This window comes from Acanthochromis polyacanthus, chromosome 6 (genome assembly GCF_021347895.1).
Source record: "Acanthochromis polyacanthus isolate Apoly-LR-REF ecotype Palm Island chromosome 6, KAUST_Apoly_ChrSc, whole genome shotgun sequence".
Taxonomy (NCBI): domain Eukaryota; kingdom Metazoa; phylum Chordata; class Actinopteri; family Pomacentridae; genus Acanthochromis; species Acanthochromis polyacanthus.
Window position 1 is genome coordinate 2138733 of NC_067118.1, and position 21182 is coordinate 2159914.

General features: G+C 41.2%; 1 protein-coding gene across 5 annotated transcripts in view; it reads left to right on the forward strand.

The window, feature by feature from the left end:
* LOC110971346 (gastrula zinc finger protein XlCGF57.1-like) overlaps nucleotides 1-12352 on the forward strand; it is a 56170-nt gene extending 43818 nt beyond the window's left edge. Inside the window, exons 1-2 of one of the 5 annotated variants that reach the window (XM_051949504.1) lie at nucleotides 3876-4186; nucleotides 7894-12352. In XM_051949504.1, coding sequence (XP_051805464.1) covers nucleotides 7909-9297 — 1389 coding nt within the window. In that variant the 5' untranslated portion in view covers nucleotides 3876-4186; nucleotides 7894-7908 and the 3' untranslated portion in view covers nucleotides 9298-12352. Of the gene's footprint in view, nucleotides 1-3875; nucleotides 4187-7893 lie in introns of those variants that run through there. The other 4 variants (XM_051949505.1, XM_051949500.1, XM_051949501.1 and 1 more) reach the window with 4 other exon arrangements.
* The last annotated feature ends 8830 nt before the right edge of the window (nucleotides 12353-21182 follow it).

Genomic DNA, 21182 nt, shown 5'->3' on the forward strand with positions numbered 1-21182 from the left:
GATGAAGATTTTATTCACTTTATTTGAACAGTAAAAAATAATTCAAATACTTACAAGAGACTTGAAATAAGAGGACCGTATAGGAACAATACTCCACTAACAGAGCATTCTTAACCAAAACCTAATTTAAGCAGTCTTGTGTATTTTGAGCAACATGCATATCAAATATCAAAAGTAACATTGTCAGAAAGTGGACTCTGTCAGTGTTTCACGAATATAAATAATAATTGCTGGTGAGTTACTGATGCTGTTGGACTGGGAGCCCGCTTTAACTGCTTTATACTTGATGCTGTTATTTTATAAACTGGCAGCTTAATCAACACTCCATCCTCCTCTCTAAGGTCATCATACATTTGTAGAGGTGGCGTCCTGAACAATTCCAAAGATCATCGGAAAAAGCATTCTAGTTCATTTGATTTAAAGACCTACTGGACGAAAGGAAGAAAAAGTCTATTTCCCTCTGAACTGTATTAAAGTGGAAATATATCGTTGTAGAAATGGATCCTCTCCAGTCAAATTTTCATTTAAATACATTATTTGGGTAAATGCACTGAATTACTTCTCACCACAGCTCATGAAGTAGGAAGGAAATATATCAAGTGAGCATAAAGTATTAAACAATGAAAGATTTTAATCAACAATTAGACCGAGTCCCATTCTCATCCAGGAACCAGTGAAAACAGCAAAACAACGCACAAACTGCAATCACTGGTGGTGTAAAGTTATGAAGTACATTTACTCATGTGTACAGTTAAGTTTATTTTGAAAGTTCTTCTGTACTTAACATGAGAAATACTAAAATAAACAAATGAAAAATTGAATTGGTGTGAAAACTCATGTTCACTACATTAAATGAAACCAACACCATCCCCTTCCACTCAGCTCTAGCAGAAAATGAGAACAAAAAATAAATGAAGTTAAATGAACTAATAGGTCTTTAGTTAGAAGTATGATGTCTCCGGTTGTCTTTATTTTGTAAATGCAATGGGCTTATGGAAAAGTCACCACACATACAGTGCCTTGTGAAAGTATTCGGTCCCCTTGAACTTTTCAACCTTTTGCCACATTTCAGGCTTCAAACATAAAGATATAAAATTTTAATTTTTTGTCAAGAATCAACAACAATTGGGACACAATCGTGAAGTGGAACGAAATTTATTGGATATTTTATACTTTTTTAACAAATAAAAAACTGAAAAGTGGGGTGTGCAATATTATTGGGCCCCTTTACTTTCAGTGCAGCAAACTCACTCCAGAAGTTCAGTGAGGATCTCTGAATGATCCAATGTTGTCCTAAATGACTGATGATGATAAATAGAATCCACCTGTGTGTAATCAAGGCTCCGTATAAATGCACCTGCTCTGTGATAGTCTCAGGGTTCTGTTTAAAGTGCAGAGAGCATCATGAAGACCAAGGAACACACCAGGCAGGTCCCAGATACTGTTGTGGAGAAGTTTAAAGCCGGATTTGGATACAAAAAGATTACCCAAGCTTTAAACATCTCAAGGAGCACTGTGCAAGCAATCATATTGAAATGGAAGGAGTATCAGACCACTGCAAATCTACCAAGACCCGGCCGTCCCTCTAAACTTTCACCTCCAACAAGGAGAAGACTGATCAGAGATGCAGCCAAGAGGCCCATGATCACTCTGGATGAACTGCAGAGATCTACAGCTGAGGTGGGAGAGAACCAAATACCTCACATAACGAATTTCAGATCATTCCAATCCAACCCCTTTCAGTGGTAAACATAAATAAACAAAGAAATTAATTATTGGCTCCCCAAACAGGATTTACAACCAGCCAGAGACATATTCAATATTGTACTCTCCAATAATGGAAGGCTCCACGTCACACGACACGAAAATGCGCGCCACCCAGCACTTTTCAGGCGTGCCATGAAAGCCGTTTGGCTTGGTTTCTGGAGGAGTCAACAGGCTGCAGCATTAGCAGGTGAGCGTGTGTGTGTGGGGGGCGCATCGGCACCCTCGGATGCCGACCGCAGCCAGCACAAAAGTCCGGTGGTGGCGAATAGTTCATTAAAATAAAGATGCATGATTTGCACAGGGAACGGTGGCGCACTCTCTGGCCCCGGCACGGAGAGAAAGAGAGAGACATGCGTCGCCGGGGAATAACGGGGCGTTCACCGGCGCTCCGTCACATTATCCCCCCTGGCGGCCATCTCTCCAATTGTACAGAGTCCTTAAAAAAAATCCTGGATCCAGACGGTGATCACCTCCAAAATCTAATCGATTGTTACTTTTGCTCTTCCGGACATTCTGTAAAAATTTGGTGAAAATCCATCCTTAACTTTTTGAGTTATGCTGTTAACAGACAAACAGACAAACAAACTCTGGTGATTACATGACCTCCTGGCAGAGGTAATGAAGTGTTTTGATTTGAATTTAACTGAAATCAAAGCAAAGCAAAGCAGCTTAGGAATAAGGACAGTCAGCTCTTCAAGTTGAGATCTCACTGAACCAGTCGGTGTTTTTGTTGGACAGACCACAGAAAACTTTCAGCACCACTGTCACCCATCATTCAGCTGCTTTTCTAAAGGCAGTTTAGAGCATTTTACATAAGTTTTCTTTGCTAATTGAGGAAAATTGAAGTGCTGCTTTTGACCTTGATTCTTCTTAATTGTGCCAAAATTGTGGATTTGATTTTTCAGGACTGACATTTCATCTAGCCACACTTGAACGAATGTTGGAGGCTGACTTTGCAGAGTATGCACGTACGCTGCTGGAACTGCTCCGTACAGTCACCTATCACGGAGTGGACGATCCTCTGTTCTGCGATCTGAGGCACATTTTTGACCGCTACTTCACTGAGAACATGAACAACATTATCATGGACAATGTGGAACACGACATAATCAGACCAGAGGTGGAGGTTATCCAAGAAGCAGAAGCATCTGATGATCCTCAGCCTGAAGCATCGAGGCGACGGCAGCGTGAGGAGGAGGATGAAGGTGAAGACGCCCCCAGCAGAAGATTCCTCTGGTGGGATGAGTTTGATGACACTGACAGTGATGACAGTGATGAAGATGACGATGCTCCAGTCCATCACCAAGACAGTGAGGCTGATCCAGGTGATCTTCCTGCTGCATCAAGAAAAAGATCAAGAGAAGACGACGAGGATGTCCATTCTCAGGACAGCAAACATTGCCGATTGTGGAGAAAGAGATGAGGATGAAGACGGCAATGAGGGAAGTCCTAAACGTTTCAGACTGAAGTGATGCAAGCAAAGAGCGATAGAACAGAGCGACCAGGAAGACGTAGAAAAAAAACACCTGGTCGCTTCAAAATGATAGAAAGGGAAAAAGGAAAAAAACAAAAGAATGCAGATCATTTTCTCTGCAATCCCTTTCCAGTCAACCCAACCAGCTGAAGCAGACTGTCGGCCTTCCACTTCTGCTGGAGTTTCTTCCCTGTTCAAAGGGAGTTTTCCCTCCCCTTTATATGCTTTTTTTAAAAAAAAAAAAATTGTGTTTTTATATATATATATATATATATATATATATACAGATATATTTTAAGATTTAAAAAAAATGTTTCTAAATAAATTGTCAAAAAATGTAACTTTATTTGTATTGTTGAAGTGTGTGGACATGAAACTACATTTAAACAAAACAAAAACAAACGTGTGTGTGTGAAATTGTCAGCAAACTGAACAATAACATGAACAAATAAAATATATATATTTAAAAAAATCCCCTTTGTGAAATTCTATAATCTACAAATCAAACAACAAAATGAACAATTAAAAGAAGCACAGAAAAGAAAATATCGAGGATTCTTTAAGGACTGTGAGTAACATCCAGTAGGTGGCAGCAATACGCCAGTGATGCGTCTAGTCCGCCTAATTCAATGAGGAAGAAGAAAGTAACTCAGTGTTTCTGCCGGAACTTCACAGTGTGACACCCGGCGGATGTAAACAAAGAAGCATGAGCAGAGTTAGCTTCACTGCTGTATTATAGTATGAATGAGAAATATCAGAGTGTTAAAGTAACGATGTGTTCAGTTGAGTATCTGAGAGAGTTGATCAGCGACAGACTAACTGCTGCTGCTGGAGAAATATTCTCAGAGTTTGAAAAAACCATCGTCCAGTACCAGGAGGAGATCGATCGTCAGCGCAGACTGCTGGATGTCATCTGGAAACCACACATCCCCTTACAGCCCATAGGTGTGTATGTGTTTTGATGGTGAAGAATTCCACTTCTAGCATGTGTAGTGGTTGTGTACTCTCTCTTGCATTGTGTAGATAATCAAACTGGGAACATCCTCCCTATTGGCATCAAATCCGCCGTTTATTTGCAGGAGCTGGTAAAACACACTGATATTACTCTCACAGTCGTGCACGTGGTAACCTCCAGATAATGCTAAAAACACAAAATTTATTCAGCACAGAGGTTAAACTTAATTAGCATTTTGCTAGCGGAGCTTAAACTGGTCATCTTACCACGGCAACCGGACACAGCAGACTGAGACCGCAGTGTGGGGGAACACATCGTAGATATGAAGACTATCATATCTATGGAACACACCCCAAGTCTGCTGGGGCCCGGACGTTGTGCGTCCACGCCACATCTGGTAGTCACCGTGGGAACCAAATATGTAATATGAGATGGCAAGTGGAATCATTAACTCCACTACACATTTAGAACATCATGAAGTGTTCAGGTGAATAGTTAAAGATGAACTGAGACACATTGTGAGGAAGAGAGGATGGGCTCATAATATGGTGTCGAGGGCTGCAAGATATTGGAAATATGTGCGATATGGGTGTCAAGAACTGCAATATCGATATATATTGTGATACTGGATATTAGTGCCGTTGTCCGATGTGATAGCCACTTGTTTCTCTTCATGCAACCCCCAGTTCCTCAACACATCCCACAGGGCAGCCGCTATATTTTCACCGGTATGGGAGTCTGGAAAGTAGGAGACTTCTAAGCAGCGTGTTTTCAGTTCAAAGTCATTTGTGAGAAAGTGAACAGTAAAACTGGCGTAGGGCTCAGTAGTACGACTGGACCATAAATCTGTGGTGCTTGCAAAGAAATCCACATTATTAAGCTCCGCTTTTACAGACCTCAAGCATGCCTCATACATCTGTGGAATGGCGACTTGGTAAACAGTTTTGTGATGGCACTTGGTATCTGCGGACGAATTCTTTCAGAATCAGAATCACTTTATTCATCCCCGAAGGGAAATTCAGTTGTCAGGGTTCTTATCTGTTTAATTTTGAATTGAATAGCCTGACTGCTGATGGCAAGAAAGATTTCCTAAATCTTTCGGTCTTGCAGTGCAGAGATAGGAGCCGTCCACTGATGTTTTGTTGTTCATTGAGGCAGATGTGAAGTGGAGGATCCATGTTTGTCAGAATGGCCTCCATGTTGCTCAGTGCCCGTCTCTCCACCTCATCCTCCAATGTGTTTAATCCGATTCCAACCACAGAGCAGCTTTTTTTAATCAGTTTGTTCAGACGCCTTGCATCCTTCTGTTTTATACTGCCTCCCCAGCAGACTGCAGCATAAAACAGGACACCTGCTATCACAGACTGATAAAACGTCTGCAGCATCTTACTGCACATGTCTATTGATCGAAGTCTTCTGAGGCAATAAAGTCAGCTCTGGCCCTTTTTGTAGATGAAGTCTACGTTTGTAGACCAGTCCAACTTATTATCAAGGTGGACACCTAAATATTTATATGATGTCACCATCTCGATGTCCACGCCACAAGTGTCCACTGGCTGAAGAGGGGGTTTGGATCTGCGGAAATCTATGATCATTTCCTTTGTCTTTGAGGCGTTGAGTAGCAGTCAGTTTTTGTGACTCCAGTCACTGAAGGCACTTATCAGATCCCTGTATTCAGCTTCATGTCCATTTCTGATACATGCCACGATAGCAGTGTCATCAGAGTATTTCTGAATGTGGCAAGACTCAGTGCTGTATTTGAAGTCAGATGTATACAGAGTGAACAGGAATGGAGCCAGGACTGTTCCTTGTGGAGCCCCAGTACTACTCATTAATGTCTCAGGAACACAGGTCCCCAGCCTGACAAACTGTGGCCTTCCTGTCAGGTAATCTGTAATCCATGAAACACAGGAAGGATCCACTCCCATCTCTGTGAGCTTGTCTTTGAGGATGGTGGGTTGGATGGAGTTGAATGCATTTGAAAAATCAAAGAACATGATTCTCACATAAACTCCAGGTTCCTCTAGATGAGACAGGGCACGGTGAAGCATGAAGAGGATGGCATCATCCACTCCAATGTGTTCTTTGCATGCAAACTGCAAGGAATCAAGTTTGTCTTTGACCTCATGCCTCAGGAGACGTAAAACCAGCCGCTCCAGAGTTTTCATGATGTGTGAGGTCAGAGCAATAGGTCTGTAGTCATTTAGTTCAGCCGATTTTTGGTACCGGTACAATACAGGATGTTTTCCATAGAGCAGGCACCCGCCCCAGCTGGAGACTCAGGTTGAAGATCCTGTGGAGAGATTGACACAGTTGTGCAGCACAGTCTTTAAGCAGTCTTGGACATATCCAAAAAACCTTCTTTACACACAACATTAATGGAGAGTGTGCATTTCACGATATAACGTGTAATGGCCGCAATTAAACCTTGGTGGCGCTATGGTGTAACAGAAAAAAAAACTTTCACCAATTGTTGTCTGTGTGCTTACTTTTGGTTTGTCTGCCTTCATGGGAGTAGCTCATGGTGTTTTAGATTGTAAGAAAACGGTATACAGTTCCTTGTGGTTGTGTTCGAGGTGGCTGTGCAGATTTGTAGTGTTTCCTCATGATGTAGCCTCAATTTTTCTGCATGACTTGCAAAGTTCTTGCATCTGTGATTCGTCCTGTCTCCTAAAGCTGGAGTACTCCCAAATTTTGGAGGTGTGCTGTTTTTTAGGCACAAGTTGTTCGTTACAGTCGTCTTTCTCGTGTCCTGCCATGTTGTGTTGTGGCGCTGGTAGCAAAAGTGCTATCAGGGTGGGGGGAGGGGGGTTTAAGATTGCGCTCAGTTGGTCACAAGTAAACGTCTATTCATGCAAAAAGCATGATTTATACATCTAAATAATCATAAAATTATCGAGCAACTTTGCGATATGGATATCACACTTACCATTATTGCAAAAACAATATCTTTTTGATATATCGTGCAGCCCTAATGGTGTCTGTTAGTTGATGTTTGTGGAGTTTTAATATCGTGATCGTTGTGTTGATTGACCCTGGAAGCAAGACCAAAGTTTCCTGTTCAGAGGTGCTGGAAGTGTTTGAACTACTCCACACTGACAGCAACTGCATTGTGTTATCAAACAGTTTAATAATAAAACTCTGACAGAGGACTCAGTCATTCTGTCATTTCAGTCCAGAGACATAATTCCATGTATAGAGCTCATTCATGATCGAAAGAAGTAATGAGTTCAACTGCATTCCACTGTTAACATGTTGGGTTTCACTGATGAGTCAAATCAACAGTACAGTAACCAGCAGTAAAATAAGAATAACATTAAAATCCTGACAGGTTTGAAGGCTGAAGAGGACAGCAGCTTTATTCAGACTGATTTTACTGGATCCCCATCAAACCTGTCTGTGTGGTGTGCAGAAAAGTACCCAGTGGTGTTTACCATTAGAATCTTTGTGATCCTGTATCCACTGTGGAACAACGTGTTCATTGAAATGTTCAGTCATTTGGAGATGCTTGTATCATTCCTGCTGCTGTGTCATGGCTCCTAGATTTCTATTATAAACCATCCTATTCTTTTTGTATCAAACATTCGACTCTTGAGCTGAATTTGTTGGAGACAGCCAGTCCTGGACAAAGTGACAGATGTGTGTTCTCTCATCATCACAGCAGTAACCATTATCTTTTGTCTCTTTGTCCCTCCAGAGCTCCCACAGTCTTATGTCTGTGAGAATGAGAAGACTGTCGTTGACCATCAGCCCCATGACCAGGAGACAAAACTCCATGGTGGACCATGAGGACCCAGAGCCTCTACGGATTAAAGACCAGCAGGAGGAACTCTGCACCAGTTGGGACCAATCAAACCCAGAGATTTCTCAAATTAAAATGGAACAGGAAGAATCGTGCACCAGTCTGGACCAATTAAACCCAGGGTTACCACAAATTAAAGTGGAACAGGATGAACTCTGCTCCAGTCAAGAGGAAGAGTTAATTGGATTGAAACAGGAGACTGATACCTTTGAGGTGACTCCTGCTGATGAGGAAAGTGACCACAGTGAACCAAAACCAAACAGTGATCAGCTCCTGTTTCACATCTCTTGTGTAGCTGAGAGCCCAGATCAGGAAGGAAGCAAGGATGTAGACTCAGGATCAACTGGATGTATCGAGCAGAAACCAAGAGATCAGAGTAACAACAGTCCCAGTAATGATGTAGACAATGCTCCAACGTCAGCGAGACAGTGTGATAATGACAAGGCAAGAAAATCTGTAACATGTGATGTCTGTGGAAAAGCTTTTAGGCGTAAGTCAGATTTAATCAAACATCACAGAACCCACACAGGTGAGAAGCCGTATTCTTGTGGAACCTGTGGAAAAAGCTTCAGTCAACGGGGGTCTTTGACTGCCCACATGAGATGTCACACAGGTGAGAAGCCATATTCTTGTGGAACCTGTGAAAAAAGCTTTAGTCGACAGGCCCATTTGATTGACCACATGAGATGTCACACAGGTGAGAAGCCATATTCTTGTGGAATCTGTGAAAAAAGCTTTAGTCGACGGGCCCATTTGACTAAACACATGAGATGTCACACAGGTGAGAAGCCATATGCATGTGGAACCTGTGGAAAAAGATTTGCTGATTCATCAACACATAATAGGCACATGGCAGTTCACAAAATGGGAAAGCCATATTCTTGTGGAACCTGTGGAAAAAGCTTCAGTCAAAGTGGCTCTTTGACTGCCCACATGAGATGTCACACAGGTGAGAAGCCGTTTTCTTGTGGCACATGTGGAAACAGCTTCAGTCGACAGGACTATTTGACTACCCACATGAGATGTCACACAGGTGAGAAACCGTATGTTTGTAACACTTGTGGAAAAAGATTTGCTGATTCATCAACACATAGAAGGCACACGGCAATTCACAAAAAGAGAAAGCCATATTCTTGTGGCACCTGTGGAAAAAGCTTCATTCATCGGACCTCTTTGACTGTCCACATGAGATGTCACACAGGTGAGAAGCCGTTTTCTTGTGGCACATGTGGAAAAAGCTTCAACCGTAGTTATCGATTAAAAGCCCACATGAGAAACCACACAACTGAGAAGTTGTGATCCTGAAACGTCTGTGGAAAACATAATGTCAGAACTAAGCTTGAAACAACATGGAAGAATTGGTAGAGGTTAAAAGTAGATGTTTCAGATTTAAAGCACCTTTAGTCTGTGCTTCAACAACAATTGTGAGGAAGTATGTAAGCAATCCTTGATGATTAGACCAGATGGAGTCTGGACTGTGGTGGTGGTGGAGCAGGCAGAAGAACCAAACTGAATGTCTGGATGGATATGGTATTGGTACAGACTGCTACATTTCTGCTATCATGACATCCTTCATCAGCAGAGCAGTGATTGGAGATATTGTGAAGCTGTTTGGAACATTTTCACATCCTGCTGAGAGAACATGGCTGTTCAGGTGTGAACATACTGCTGGAATCCACTCAGCTTGAGTTCTGCTGTCTTTCAAGTAAAAGGAGGCAACGAGATTAGGGCTGCAGCTAACGAAGCCTCGACTAATCGTCTGAGCACGATACATCATCAAAAGCGGAAGTGAGCGCGCAATGCAACAGAAATCACCATCCAACCGGAGCGCGGAACACGGACGGACGTCGCCGCTGTATGGTGCATATATTATGTATGCACGATGCAGCGTGGACATCCGCTATCTATCGTAAACATGGATGTCAGCGTTTACTATACAGCTGTATCTAAACGCGGACACAACAAAGTGTGTCACTGCAGCAGAGGAGATCTGGACGTGAAATAAAGTTGTAATAAAACGTCTACAGCTCCATGACTGCTCCATGAAATGTTTTGAATGCATTTAAACAGATGTACTTTTACAAGTTGTTTAATAAAGAGTGTAACACTGAAGAGCTCCAGCAAGAATATCTCGAGTCAGATATCAAAGACATAACCAACAGACCAGTGGTTTTACTAATAGTAGCTGATACACTCCTGCAAATTTCAAATCCAGAAAGGTTAAAAACAGGTGAAGCTGTGCTGCAGTTTCTGCTGGTTAGATAAAGGTCTTGTGCTATTTATTTCTTCTGTTGTCACCACATAGGTCATCTGTGTGATTTGTTAGTAGGATCTCATTGTGTGGTCATACAGCACATTGAACCCTTGTATTGTCTTAACGTCCTGAACACTCCTCCTGTCCTCAGGGTCAAAAATGACCTGCCTCCACTGAGCCTCTAAAATAGAGCAGCTTAATGAAATTTTTTAACCAAAAATCTATTTTACATGAAGAAACAACCTGTCATGCATCACACACTTTGTGAATGCCTGTTTTTGCTTCCTCAGAGGGTAGAAAGACGTTTTTATACCATCATTCATGCTGTTTCCTAAAGTCGAGGTTTGTTCTCATTATTGCTGCTAAAGGTACTGCATAGGTGTGAACATTTCTTGTTTTGCAAGAGATAATACTTCCATAGCCTAATAAAGTACCAGAAATGTGCAGAAATGAACTTGAAATGCATTTTTGAAGGGAACCAACAGTGTACTGTATACTGTACAATGGAATGTAAAACTACAAAATACTAGAATTCTCTCCTCTTTTGAATCATTGCTCCCACTGACAAGCTGCATAACCTACATCAATCATAAGAACAGAAAAAAATAACAGATTCAAGCAAAATATTACGAACATATTAAGCTTTAATTAGCACACGGAGGACAGAATGCAACTGGATTTGTCACACATGCAGCACACAGTATTTGTTTTACAGTCCTTGTTACTCCTGGATGACTGAAAAAAAAAAATCTGATCTCTGACCTGCTGGGTACTGAAAGCAGAAAACTGCCCTCATGGCTTCATCAAAGAGAGAACTGGTGGTGTTGTCATGTGCAGCACCTTTCTAGCCTCTGAACTCATTCCCCGTTAGTAAACGATGCTTTCAAGAAATGTGTCATTGTTTGAAATTGGTAAAACTTGAGATTTGTTGTGGATGGTTGATGTGGCACCTGCACAAGAAAGTTTTAGTTTCTGTGAGATCAATCAGTAGCACTCTCAGTTTCTGTGTGTGTGTACATGTGTGTGTTGCATATTGTGTCTGTGAACTTGGGTTGTGTGGGGTCATGGATGGGCAATGATGCACCTGTACGTAGTTTATCTGACATCAATCAGCGAGCAGGCATAATCTAAGTTTTTCATGCTGTGTGTTCATTGTTCATTATTTTCATGTTGTAGTTGTAAAGGTGTGTGTGAGTGTTTTAGTCCTATGTGACAAAGACAATCTATGCGACTGGCGTTTTTACTGCTTTCTTGATAGGTGCAGTGGAGACAGACAGGAAAAGAGGGAGAAGAGTGGGGGGAAGACATGCAGCAAAGGGCCGCACGCAGGAATCGGGGAAGTCGGGCATTTGTTGCATTTATTGTTGATGAATTACAGAAAAATTGATACAGAATACAAAAGATTCACACTAAAGAGTTTTGAAGAAGGCCTAGTTCCTTGATGCAGCCACATGGTCAATAAACTGTTTGCCTTCCTCAGCTACACCAGATGCTGTGGCAGCTGGTTCTGAAACCTTCCTCCTTGGACTCCATTTTCAACTTCCTCAGCCAGGTGGAGTTAAACTCTGTGCTCCTCTAGGGGGGTAAACACACCTATAGCCATTCATTCTCCCATAGACACACATGCACTCTCTTCTATTCACATCCACATACTGATAACAAAAGGGAATGTATGAAATCAGCATGAAGCCCAATTTGGTTCCTACACCAACTTTATTGTCATTACACAGAGTCCAAGTATAAAGACAAATGCAGTTGAGTACGTAACTGTAAGTGCAAAAGAAGCAGTAAAAGTGCTTCATGAACAGTTTGGGTGTCTCCATTATGATACGGTATAAACAGTACTAAGTATTGTGATCACATTAAGTATAGAAATGGAATCAAAATTCAGAAGGAGTCAGAATTCATGAATAACATCATCAAGGTCCATACTGAAGAAGAATGGGGTTCTCATATACAAATTTACTCAGACGGATCAAACAACCCTGATCATGATGATGAAGTCACTTGGTGATGCAAATTTGGCTCTGTTAAGAACGCGTGGCTTTCTGGCCGCTCTGACGTGCTCTTGTAAAACATTAAAAAAAAAAAAAAACACCAGTAGAGTCTATTCAAAAAGTAATAGTCCAAACTCACAATTATGAACGAATTCATCAATTTATTTACCTTCTGGAGTTCATTAAACTTAACAAAGAGCAAAGTCTTTCCAATAAACAGTCTGTCATGCCACGCTAAACCACGGTCAAAAACAATTCACCTCATGATTTGCGCCACACCTGTGGCAATTAGTGTGGCCTTTAAATACACAGATAACTCATCACAGCACCACTTGCTGGTTACCAACTGAAATGGCTCCAACACAACCGGCCCCTTATTGTTTATGGCCGTATGGGACATAACAATTACAACAAACAAATAACTAACTTATGGAGCCAAAATAACCTGTTTCACTATTAACAAATCCATCTTTTGTTTTTTAATGACGGAAGTCAAACACTTTATGCTTCTTTTTCTCCGAATAAAGTTTTGTTTGAGGTCTTTCGATGACACTTGTTTTTGTTTGGATCTGAACTGTTCTGACTATGCCTGCTTTGTCAGGGAGTTTTTTTAATCACTCTTCCAACTAACCAGGAGTTCCTTGGAGCAGTTGCAGAACAATGTCTCCCACTCTGAGACTTCCTTGGATTTTATTCCATTGTTGATGTACTTCAACACTGTGTAGTCAGTCCAAAAACAAGAGTCCCGTAAGTCAAGTTGCAATTCTGCTTTCACCAGCTTATCTACCCGAATAGCCAAGACGGCAGCAGTAAGCTCCAACCGAGGGATGGTTACTGGCTTGAGTGGTGCCACTCTGGCTTTTCCAAGAGGTTGATGCTAGAGGTACGGACCCGTACCCGTAGCATCTGTACAAGAGGTACGGACCCGTTAAGGTCACTGAAGAGCTGGCGCCGGTTAACTACTATTTGCTGCACATTACAGGCAGTTTATATGAATGACTTTGACGGCGAACATTGTATAATTTAACCAAAAATACACCGTCTCCTCTCACACTTTAGACAATGTAGTTTTTACGCTTTTAGACGCTGTGTCTAAATTGTTTGAAGTCCAGCTCCTATTAATTAGTTTATCACGTTCAGTGGTGGAAGCGGTTGACAAACTCCATTGCAAATGTTCCCATTTAATTTCGGACGCTAATTTACAAGATAAAATTAAGGATGTCGAATATGAAACAAACACTCGTGAACGGTGAGGAGCAGCTCTTTAATGCGGCATGAATAAAAAAAAAAAACACAAACTCGATTTACTGTGATATTGTGAGATTTGTTTGTGGTGATGTAAATTTGCCATTCAACAGAGTCCGCTAACATTAAAGTGACTGTGACAGTGTCTGTGTTGACAGACGTAGAAAATACGTCAGGGTTTTGTTTAGGTTGTTAATATGTAATGGGAGACGCCAGTGTTTACAAACAGTGACGTCACGAAGTCACGTGATTACCGCGCTGGTTAGCAAGAGGAACCAGAGGAACAATGGCTGATGATAACAATGCGAACTATCCTTCCGTGAAATTGTCCGATTATGCTCAATCCTTATCACCTGAGACCTGACAAATATACGTGAGTAAGCTGAGATATCAGGGAAACAGTAAAACCTTGCCAGATCCCTACTATTTGAAGACTGGGTGGGTTGACGATCCTTCATTGTGGCCGGACATTTCCTTCACCGACATTTATTTTTACTTGATTGACACCGCTGTTCACCCACCCAAAAATATATAATTATGAATTAAAAATAATATATCTTCTGTTAATCTTCAACAAGATGTCAAAGAAACATCAAGAAGTTGCTGTATTTTTTGTCTGCAGTATGGCTTCTATGTAACAGTAACAGACTCACAGCATTGGTGATCGAAAATATGACAATTCTAAAAAAACGATCGCTAGACGCATACAGAAATAAACGTGGTTACAAATAGGAGGCTGCTGGCTTAAGGAGATGTTATTGAATATACTTCATTCGACTTTAGTGTACTTTCATCGCCTAAAAAGCGATTGGTAACACATGACAACACTGAACCAAACCGAAAGTGTAGAGATCGCTTCACGCGAAGGATGCGACACTAAATCAATATCTTTTGGTAAATAAGCTCAAAGTTGGACATACTAAACATGCTAAACTGTTGAATAGTTTACCTGAAGAAAAGTGGGAGCCACAAACACGATCTCTGCTGCTTACTGGGGTACAATTTTTCCTGTTGATGGCTGAAGCCACCGCCATCTTCTCTCTCCTGAAATCGGTGAAATTTCAAGCCTGATCCCTTCTCAAAACGCTTCGTACAACCAACAGCTCCACATGCTATTACCATTGTGGTAAATACATGTGCAATTTCATTCATGAAAAGCGATAACTTTACGTATTTGTTTCAAACCCGATACCGTTCTCGTAGCAAGCCGTTATGTTACTGCCGGTTCTTGCCAACCAGTAGCAGTCTTGTACCACGTGACCATAGCAAATGACGACACGCTGACGTCTCCCATAGTCTGTCGCTACTTTTGAAGGTAAAAAAATACTTGTAGTTTGCTGGCTGTTAGTTCCGCCATTTGTTTTGTTTGCTGTTTGTGCTTTATTAGAACAGGGTCACGTGAATAAAAAGTTTTGCTATTTTTAATAGTAATGCTGATTTCAACCCCCAAATGTCCGTGAAAAAGACTGACATGACAGGCTCCGCACGCAGATTCACCTCGAATCAGGAAGCGCCTTCATCAGCGTAGCCGGCTCATTAATATTTATGTCCGTCAGATTACCAGCCAATCACGAAGCGTGTTCATCAGCCGGCTCATTAATATTTATGTGCGGCTCATTAATATTTATGGTAAGGGAAAGTGCCGTATCCAGAGGCCACAGGCTACGGGTACGGGTCCATATCTGTAGACATTACCTTTCCAAGAAGGAAACAGACATGCACTTCACCTTGTAGGTTTTGTAGCCCCAGGTAAGTCACCGTGCCATACCCTTTTTCGCTGGCATCAGCAAAGTGGTGTAATTGAGCATGTGTTGGTGGTCCAAAGCCATGTGGTTTCAAGCACCTACTCACTTGGAACATTGACAGCCCTTTCAGATCAGCCAACCAATTAATCCATCGTTGTTTTAGGATTTCTGGAATTTCTTCATCCCAGTCGTAATTCTTCCTGCAAAACTCCTGCAAAATGTGTTTGGCTGGAAGAGTAATTATTGCGAGAAACCCTAAAGGATCATATACTGAGCTTATGACTGACAAAATTCCTTGCCGAGTATCCTTCTCTCTAGGCAGACCATGTGGAAATTGAACACGTCATTTTCCATGCTCCATTGGAGTCCCAGAGCTCTTTTTATTGGTAGTTTGTCTCTGTCTAGACAGAGATTACTCACGTTTTTTGATTTGTCTCTCTCAGGTATTTTGAGCAGGATGTCTCTGCAGTTGCTGGTCCACTCCTTAAGATGAAAGCCTCCTTTCTCACAAAGGTCTCCCAGGTTATGAACAATATGTACTGCCTTTTCCACAGATGGTGAGCTTTTCAAGCAGTCATCCACATAGAAATTTCTATGTACTGTGTCAAGCACCTCGTCTGGAAAGTTGTCCTGGTGATCGTCTGCAGTTCTTCGCAAAGCATAACAAGCACAGCTTGGAGACAACACTGCTCTGATTAAGTGCACAGTCATCCTGTACTCTGCAACTTCCTTTGTCAAATCTCCACTGGGCCACCACAAGAATCAGAGAAAATCTCTATCTTCCTCTGCCACTTTGACCTGATAAAACATGCATTTTATATCAGACATGAAGGCAACAGGTTCTTGTCTGAACCTCAGTAGCACTCCGATTAAGGAACTTGTAAGGTTCGGGCCCTGCAGCAGTTGATCATTAAGGGAGGTTCCTTTATACTTGGCTCCACAATTACAGTTTTTCTCAATTGCTAAAACACTAAACTCTATTGTCTGAACCAAATTCTCAGTTGCCTGAACCCACTTATTGAATCAGTCACTCTTTTGGCTAAACCATAAGCCCTTTTCACCTGTTTAGACACATCTTGTCAACACATTGTCATTGTGATGCACCTGTGTTGGATAATGGTGAGCACAGGTGGCAAAAGTCAAACACAGTTAAAGCTCAGGCGTCACCAGTTGAACACAACAACTCAAAACTGATCACACTTGTGGCTAATGATGTGAGGGTACATACACACGTGGACAAAATTGTTGGTACCCCTCAGTTAAAGAAGGAAAAACCCACAATTCTCACTGAAATCACTTGAAACTCACAAAAGTAACAATAAAAATTTATTGAAAATTAAATAATCAAAATCAGCCATCACTTTTGAATTGTTGATTAACATAATTATTTAAAAAAACAAACTAATGAAATAGGGCTGGACAAAAATGATGGTACCCATAACTTAATATTTTGTTGCACAACCTTTTGAGGCAATCACTGCAATTAAACGATTTCTGTATTTGTCAATGAGCGTTCTGCAGCTGTCAACAGGTATTTTGGCCCACTCCTCATGAGCAAACAGCTCCAGTTGTCTCAGGTTTGATGGGTGTCTTCTCCAAATGGCATGTTTCAGCTCCTTCCACATATGTTCAGTGGGATTCAGATCTGGGCTCATAGAAGGCCACTTTAGAATAGTCCAACGCTTTTCTCTCAGCCATTCTTGGGTGTTTTTGGCTGTGTGTTTTGGATCGTTGTCCTGTTGGAAGACCCATGACCTGCGACTGAGACCAAGCTTTCTGACACTAGGCAGCACATTTCTCCCCAGAATGCCTTGATAGTCTTCAGATTTCATCGTACCTTGCACACTTTCAAGACACCCTGTGCCAGATGCAGCAAAGCAGCCCCAAAACATTACTGAGCCTCCTCCATGTTTCACCGTAGGGACAGTGTTCTTTTCTTCGTATGCTTGGTTTTTGAGTCTATGAACATAGAGTTGATGTGCCTTACCAAAAAGCTCCAGTTTGGTCTCATCTGTCCAAAGGACATTCTCCCAGAAGCTTTGTGGCTTGTCAACATGCATTTTTGCAAATTCCAGTCTGGCTTTTTTATGAGTTTTTTTCAGCAGTGGTGTCCTCCTTGGTCGTCTCCCATGAAGTCCACTTTGGCTCAAACAACGACGAATGGTGTGATCTGACACTGATGTACCTTGGCCTTGGAGTTCACCTTTAATTTCTTTGGAGGTTGCTCTGGGCTCTTTGGATACAATTCCAACGATCCGTCTCTTCAATTTGTCATCAATTTTCCTCTTGCGGCCACGTCCAGGGAGGTTGGCTACTGTCCCGTGGGTCTTGAACTTCTGAATAATATGAGCCACTGTTGTCACAGGAACTTCAAGCTGTTTAGAGATGGTCTTATAGCCTTTACCTTTAAGATGTTTGTCTATAATTTTTTTTCGGATGTCCTGGGACAATTCTCTCCTTCGCTTTCTGTTGTCCATGTTCAGTGTGGTACACACCTTTTCACCAAACAGCAGGGTGACTACTTGTCTCCCTTTAAATAGGCAGACTGACTGATTATGAGTTTGGAAACACCTGTGATGTCAATTAAATGACACACCTGAGTTAATCATGTCACTCTGGTCAAATAGTTTTCAATCTTTTATAGAGGTACCATCATTTTTGTCCAGGCCTGTTTCATTAGTTTGTTTTTTAAAATAATTATGTTAATCAACAATTCAAAAATAATGGCTGTTTTTGATTATTTAATTTTCAATAAATTTTTATTTATTGTTACTTTTGTGAGTTTCAAGTGATTTCAGTGAGAATTGTGGGTTTTTCCTTCTTTAACTGAGGGGTACCAACAATTTTGTCCACGTGTGTATAAGCCCGAGCACTGGTTTGTGAGGCACTACAATGGACAGAAATCTCAGAAGAGGAGCATGGATAGTGAATGACAGGGTTTCTTTCCCCGTTGCCTGTCCAGAGAAAATGTGTCCTGTGATGTAGATGAAGTCCTGTGGCCTGACCCAGAACGGAGAAATGATGCTGTGGCAGAGTAATGCACTTCTGTTCTTTGTACTTTATTTGTAAATTTTTGTGCTTTATTTTTACGTACAAGTGCTACATGTAAATGCACAGGATTTCTGTTTTTTTGCAAATTCTTTTTTCTATGTACAAGTGTTACAAATGGCCAGGTATTTAGTTTTGCAACATGCATTTAGCCTAAATAACCATTTATTTCTTTCGCTTCATGTCCTGAGCGTTGTGTTTTCATTTTTTCTATGTCGTGTTTAGTGACTACTCAGTAGAGTATTTCATTTAGATTGACTTGAGGCATGATTTGACAGAAAACTTCAGTTTTGAGCGCAGATTGAACTGTTTTGGGGTGAAAGTTTGGTTTTGCAAGAAGAGTCAGAGGTTTTGTGAATGTAGCTTGAAAACTGGGTTTTGTGTTCACAGTTTAGGGAAAAGGAGAGCAGCTTTCCAGGACTGTGTCTTAGCAATTGAGAAAAACTGTAACAACAGCCGTATTTTGTATTTTGGGTTAAAAAGCAAGAGCAAAAATCCAAGACTGTGTTTTTTCATTAGTTAAATAATACATTTCTACATTTAGGTTTTAAAAACTGAAAAACCAATAAACGTGGTTTATTGGTTTTTTAGATTTTATTTTGAAACAGAAAAACAAATGAATGAACCATACACGGATTGAGATTGCAAAAATCTAATTCAAACTATTTTACAACAACTCAGATAGTTTGACATTTCTGGAGCTTTCTGAGTCCATGTTACAGGCTGTTATATTTGTCAATGGCCCGGTGTTATTTATTTTAGCAGTGGTAGTTTCTGAAACAGTTCCTGTCCACCTGAAGACAGAGACCCACATGACACACATCACACATCCAAGGTGTGCTTTTGTGGCACAGAGTGCACTTTTTCCTTCCCAACCTGTCTTTTGTCTTTTGTCCGTGCACTCACATCACACGAAAATTGCAAAACACGATAAAATCACTTCAGGAAAAAATACTAAAACTGTTATTTACAAGATTCGGATTTATTTACACAGAATATACCTCTAAAACTTTCCTGAACTCCAAGAAACCACATCAAAACTTTGACTGAATCCTCCCCATGGACTGTGTATATACAGTCTATGATCCTCTGGAGCTGCCGCTCATTTCCTCCATCCCCTCACACGGCACTCAGTCATTACTGCAATGTATATAATAGCACCAGAAAGCCCTGTTTCACAGCTTTCAGGGGCAGTTTGAATGATTAAAATTGCACGAAGTAGCGATTTGAAATACACATATGCCGCTTGCCGTCTTGCAACCGGAGGGTTGCCGGTTCGATCCTCGGCCCGTCGTGTCGATGGTGTCCCTGAGCAAGACACCTGACCCCTACTTGCTCCTGGTGGGTCGTGGTTAGCCTCGCAGGGCAGCTTCCACCACCAGTGTGTGAATAGTGTGATTGTGTGTGTGTGAATGGGTGCATAAAAAAAGCTGCATATAAAGTGCATTAAAAGTAAACTAGACGAGCCCTCAGTAGAGGGCAGAACCACGCCCTCTACTGGCGAAAACCCTGTCCTCCCTATACAAATGATGCAATATGTATCAATTTTGATCATCATACGTATCTCCCTTCCGACTTGATCTGCTGACCTGTAACTCCACAACTGAGCAGGGAACCTTAGACTGATCTTCAGTGCCAAGTTTGATTATCCTGACTTCAGCACTTGCAGAGATATCGGAACGGACATAGCCACATACATACATACATACATACATACATACATACATACATACTTACCCAGCCAGCCAGATACCGCACCGAATGCAGTAACCCCGCTGACGTTTGTCAGGCCGAACTATCAGAGTCCTTTCAGTGTCTGCTGGTAGAATCAGCCGAAGGTAGAAAACTGGTTAAAACAAGCCAACAGGCAGAAAAACTGTTTGTGGAAGAGGTTCTGCTGCTCCACCAACAGTTATTACAGTTTTTTTCGATTGCTAACACGCATTGGTCCAAACTGAAGTCACATGTTCAAAACTCTTAACTCAGTCTGCAAAACAGCAGTCCATGTGGACTGAACTGTGAATCACTTTCCATTGCTTTCACACAAAATGCATTCAGTGACCACAGTCACCAAAATTCATGAACTCTTTTCTCAGTTTCTAGTTCACCACCTGCAGAACACTAGACTTTTACAGCACATTGTTCAAATGCTAACACACTGTGTTCAAAACAGTTAAAACCACAATCAGAATGATGGGGGGAAAAAACACGGGGAATTTCTGCTGCAGCCACATTGAAATCTGTGGAAAATCATATCAAAATATTGACAATAAAAATAAATTTAAAAAAATGATGTAATTCCAAACACAGCTGAGTGTAGTTGTCAGCTGAAACCCGATTCAGGTCATCTGTGTTTGGCCTCATCAGAACCATAAAAAGGAGACACTCAGAAAGGTTCTACCCACAATGCATCTCCAGAGAAGACATCAGATGTAATGGATGGAAACATGAGGCCAAATGCAGACGACAGGGTGTGAATGTTACAGTTTACATGTGTTGTTGGTTTTTGACTTTTATCTCTCGATTTCTATTCTGCCTCCTGAATTCTGAGATTCTGCATTTTTTTTTCTTTACAGTAAACTTTATATTTGTTGTAAGGTCCCAAAGTACCGATGCAAAGGCACAGAGAAAATACATCAATGTTGTTGAAGTAAACTGCTGCATTCCTGATTCATTCTTGTTACAATATATCACAATAATTTAGAAAACTCAAAGTGCAAAGATCTTATTTTATAATAAAATACTGATTTACCTAAAAATAAATCATTCAAACTTGAAAGATCACAATTAATTTCATGTAATGCTCTCTGTTGTTAGTATTTTGTAGTTCAGTGTGCTCAGAGTGACAGTTTGTTTCCAAAGTGAGACTATTTTCTAGTGTTGTGGTTGAATGAG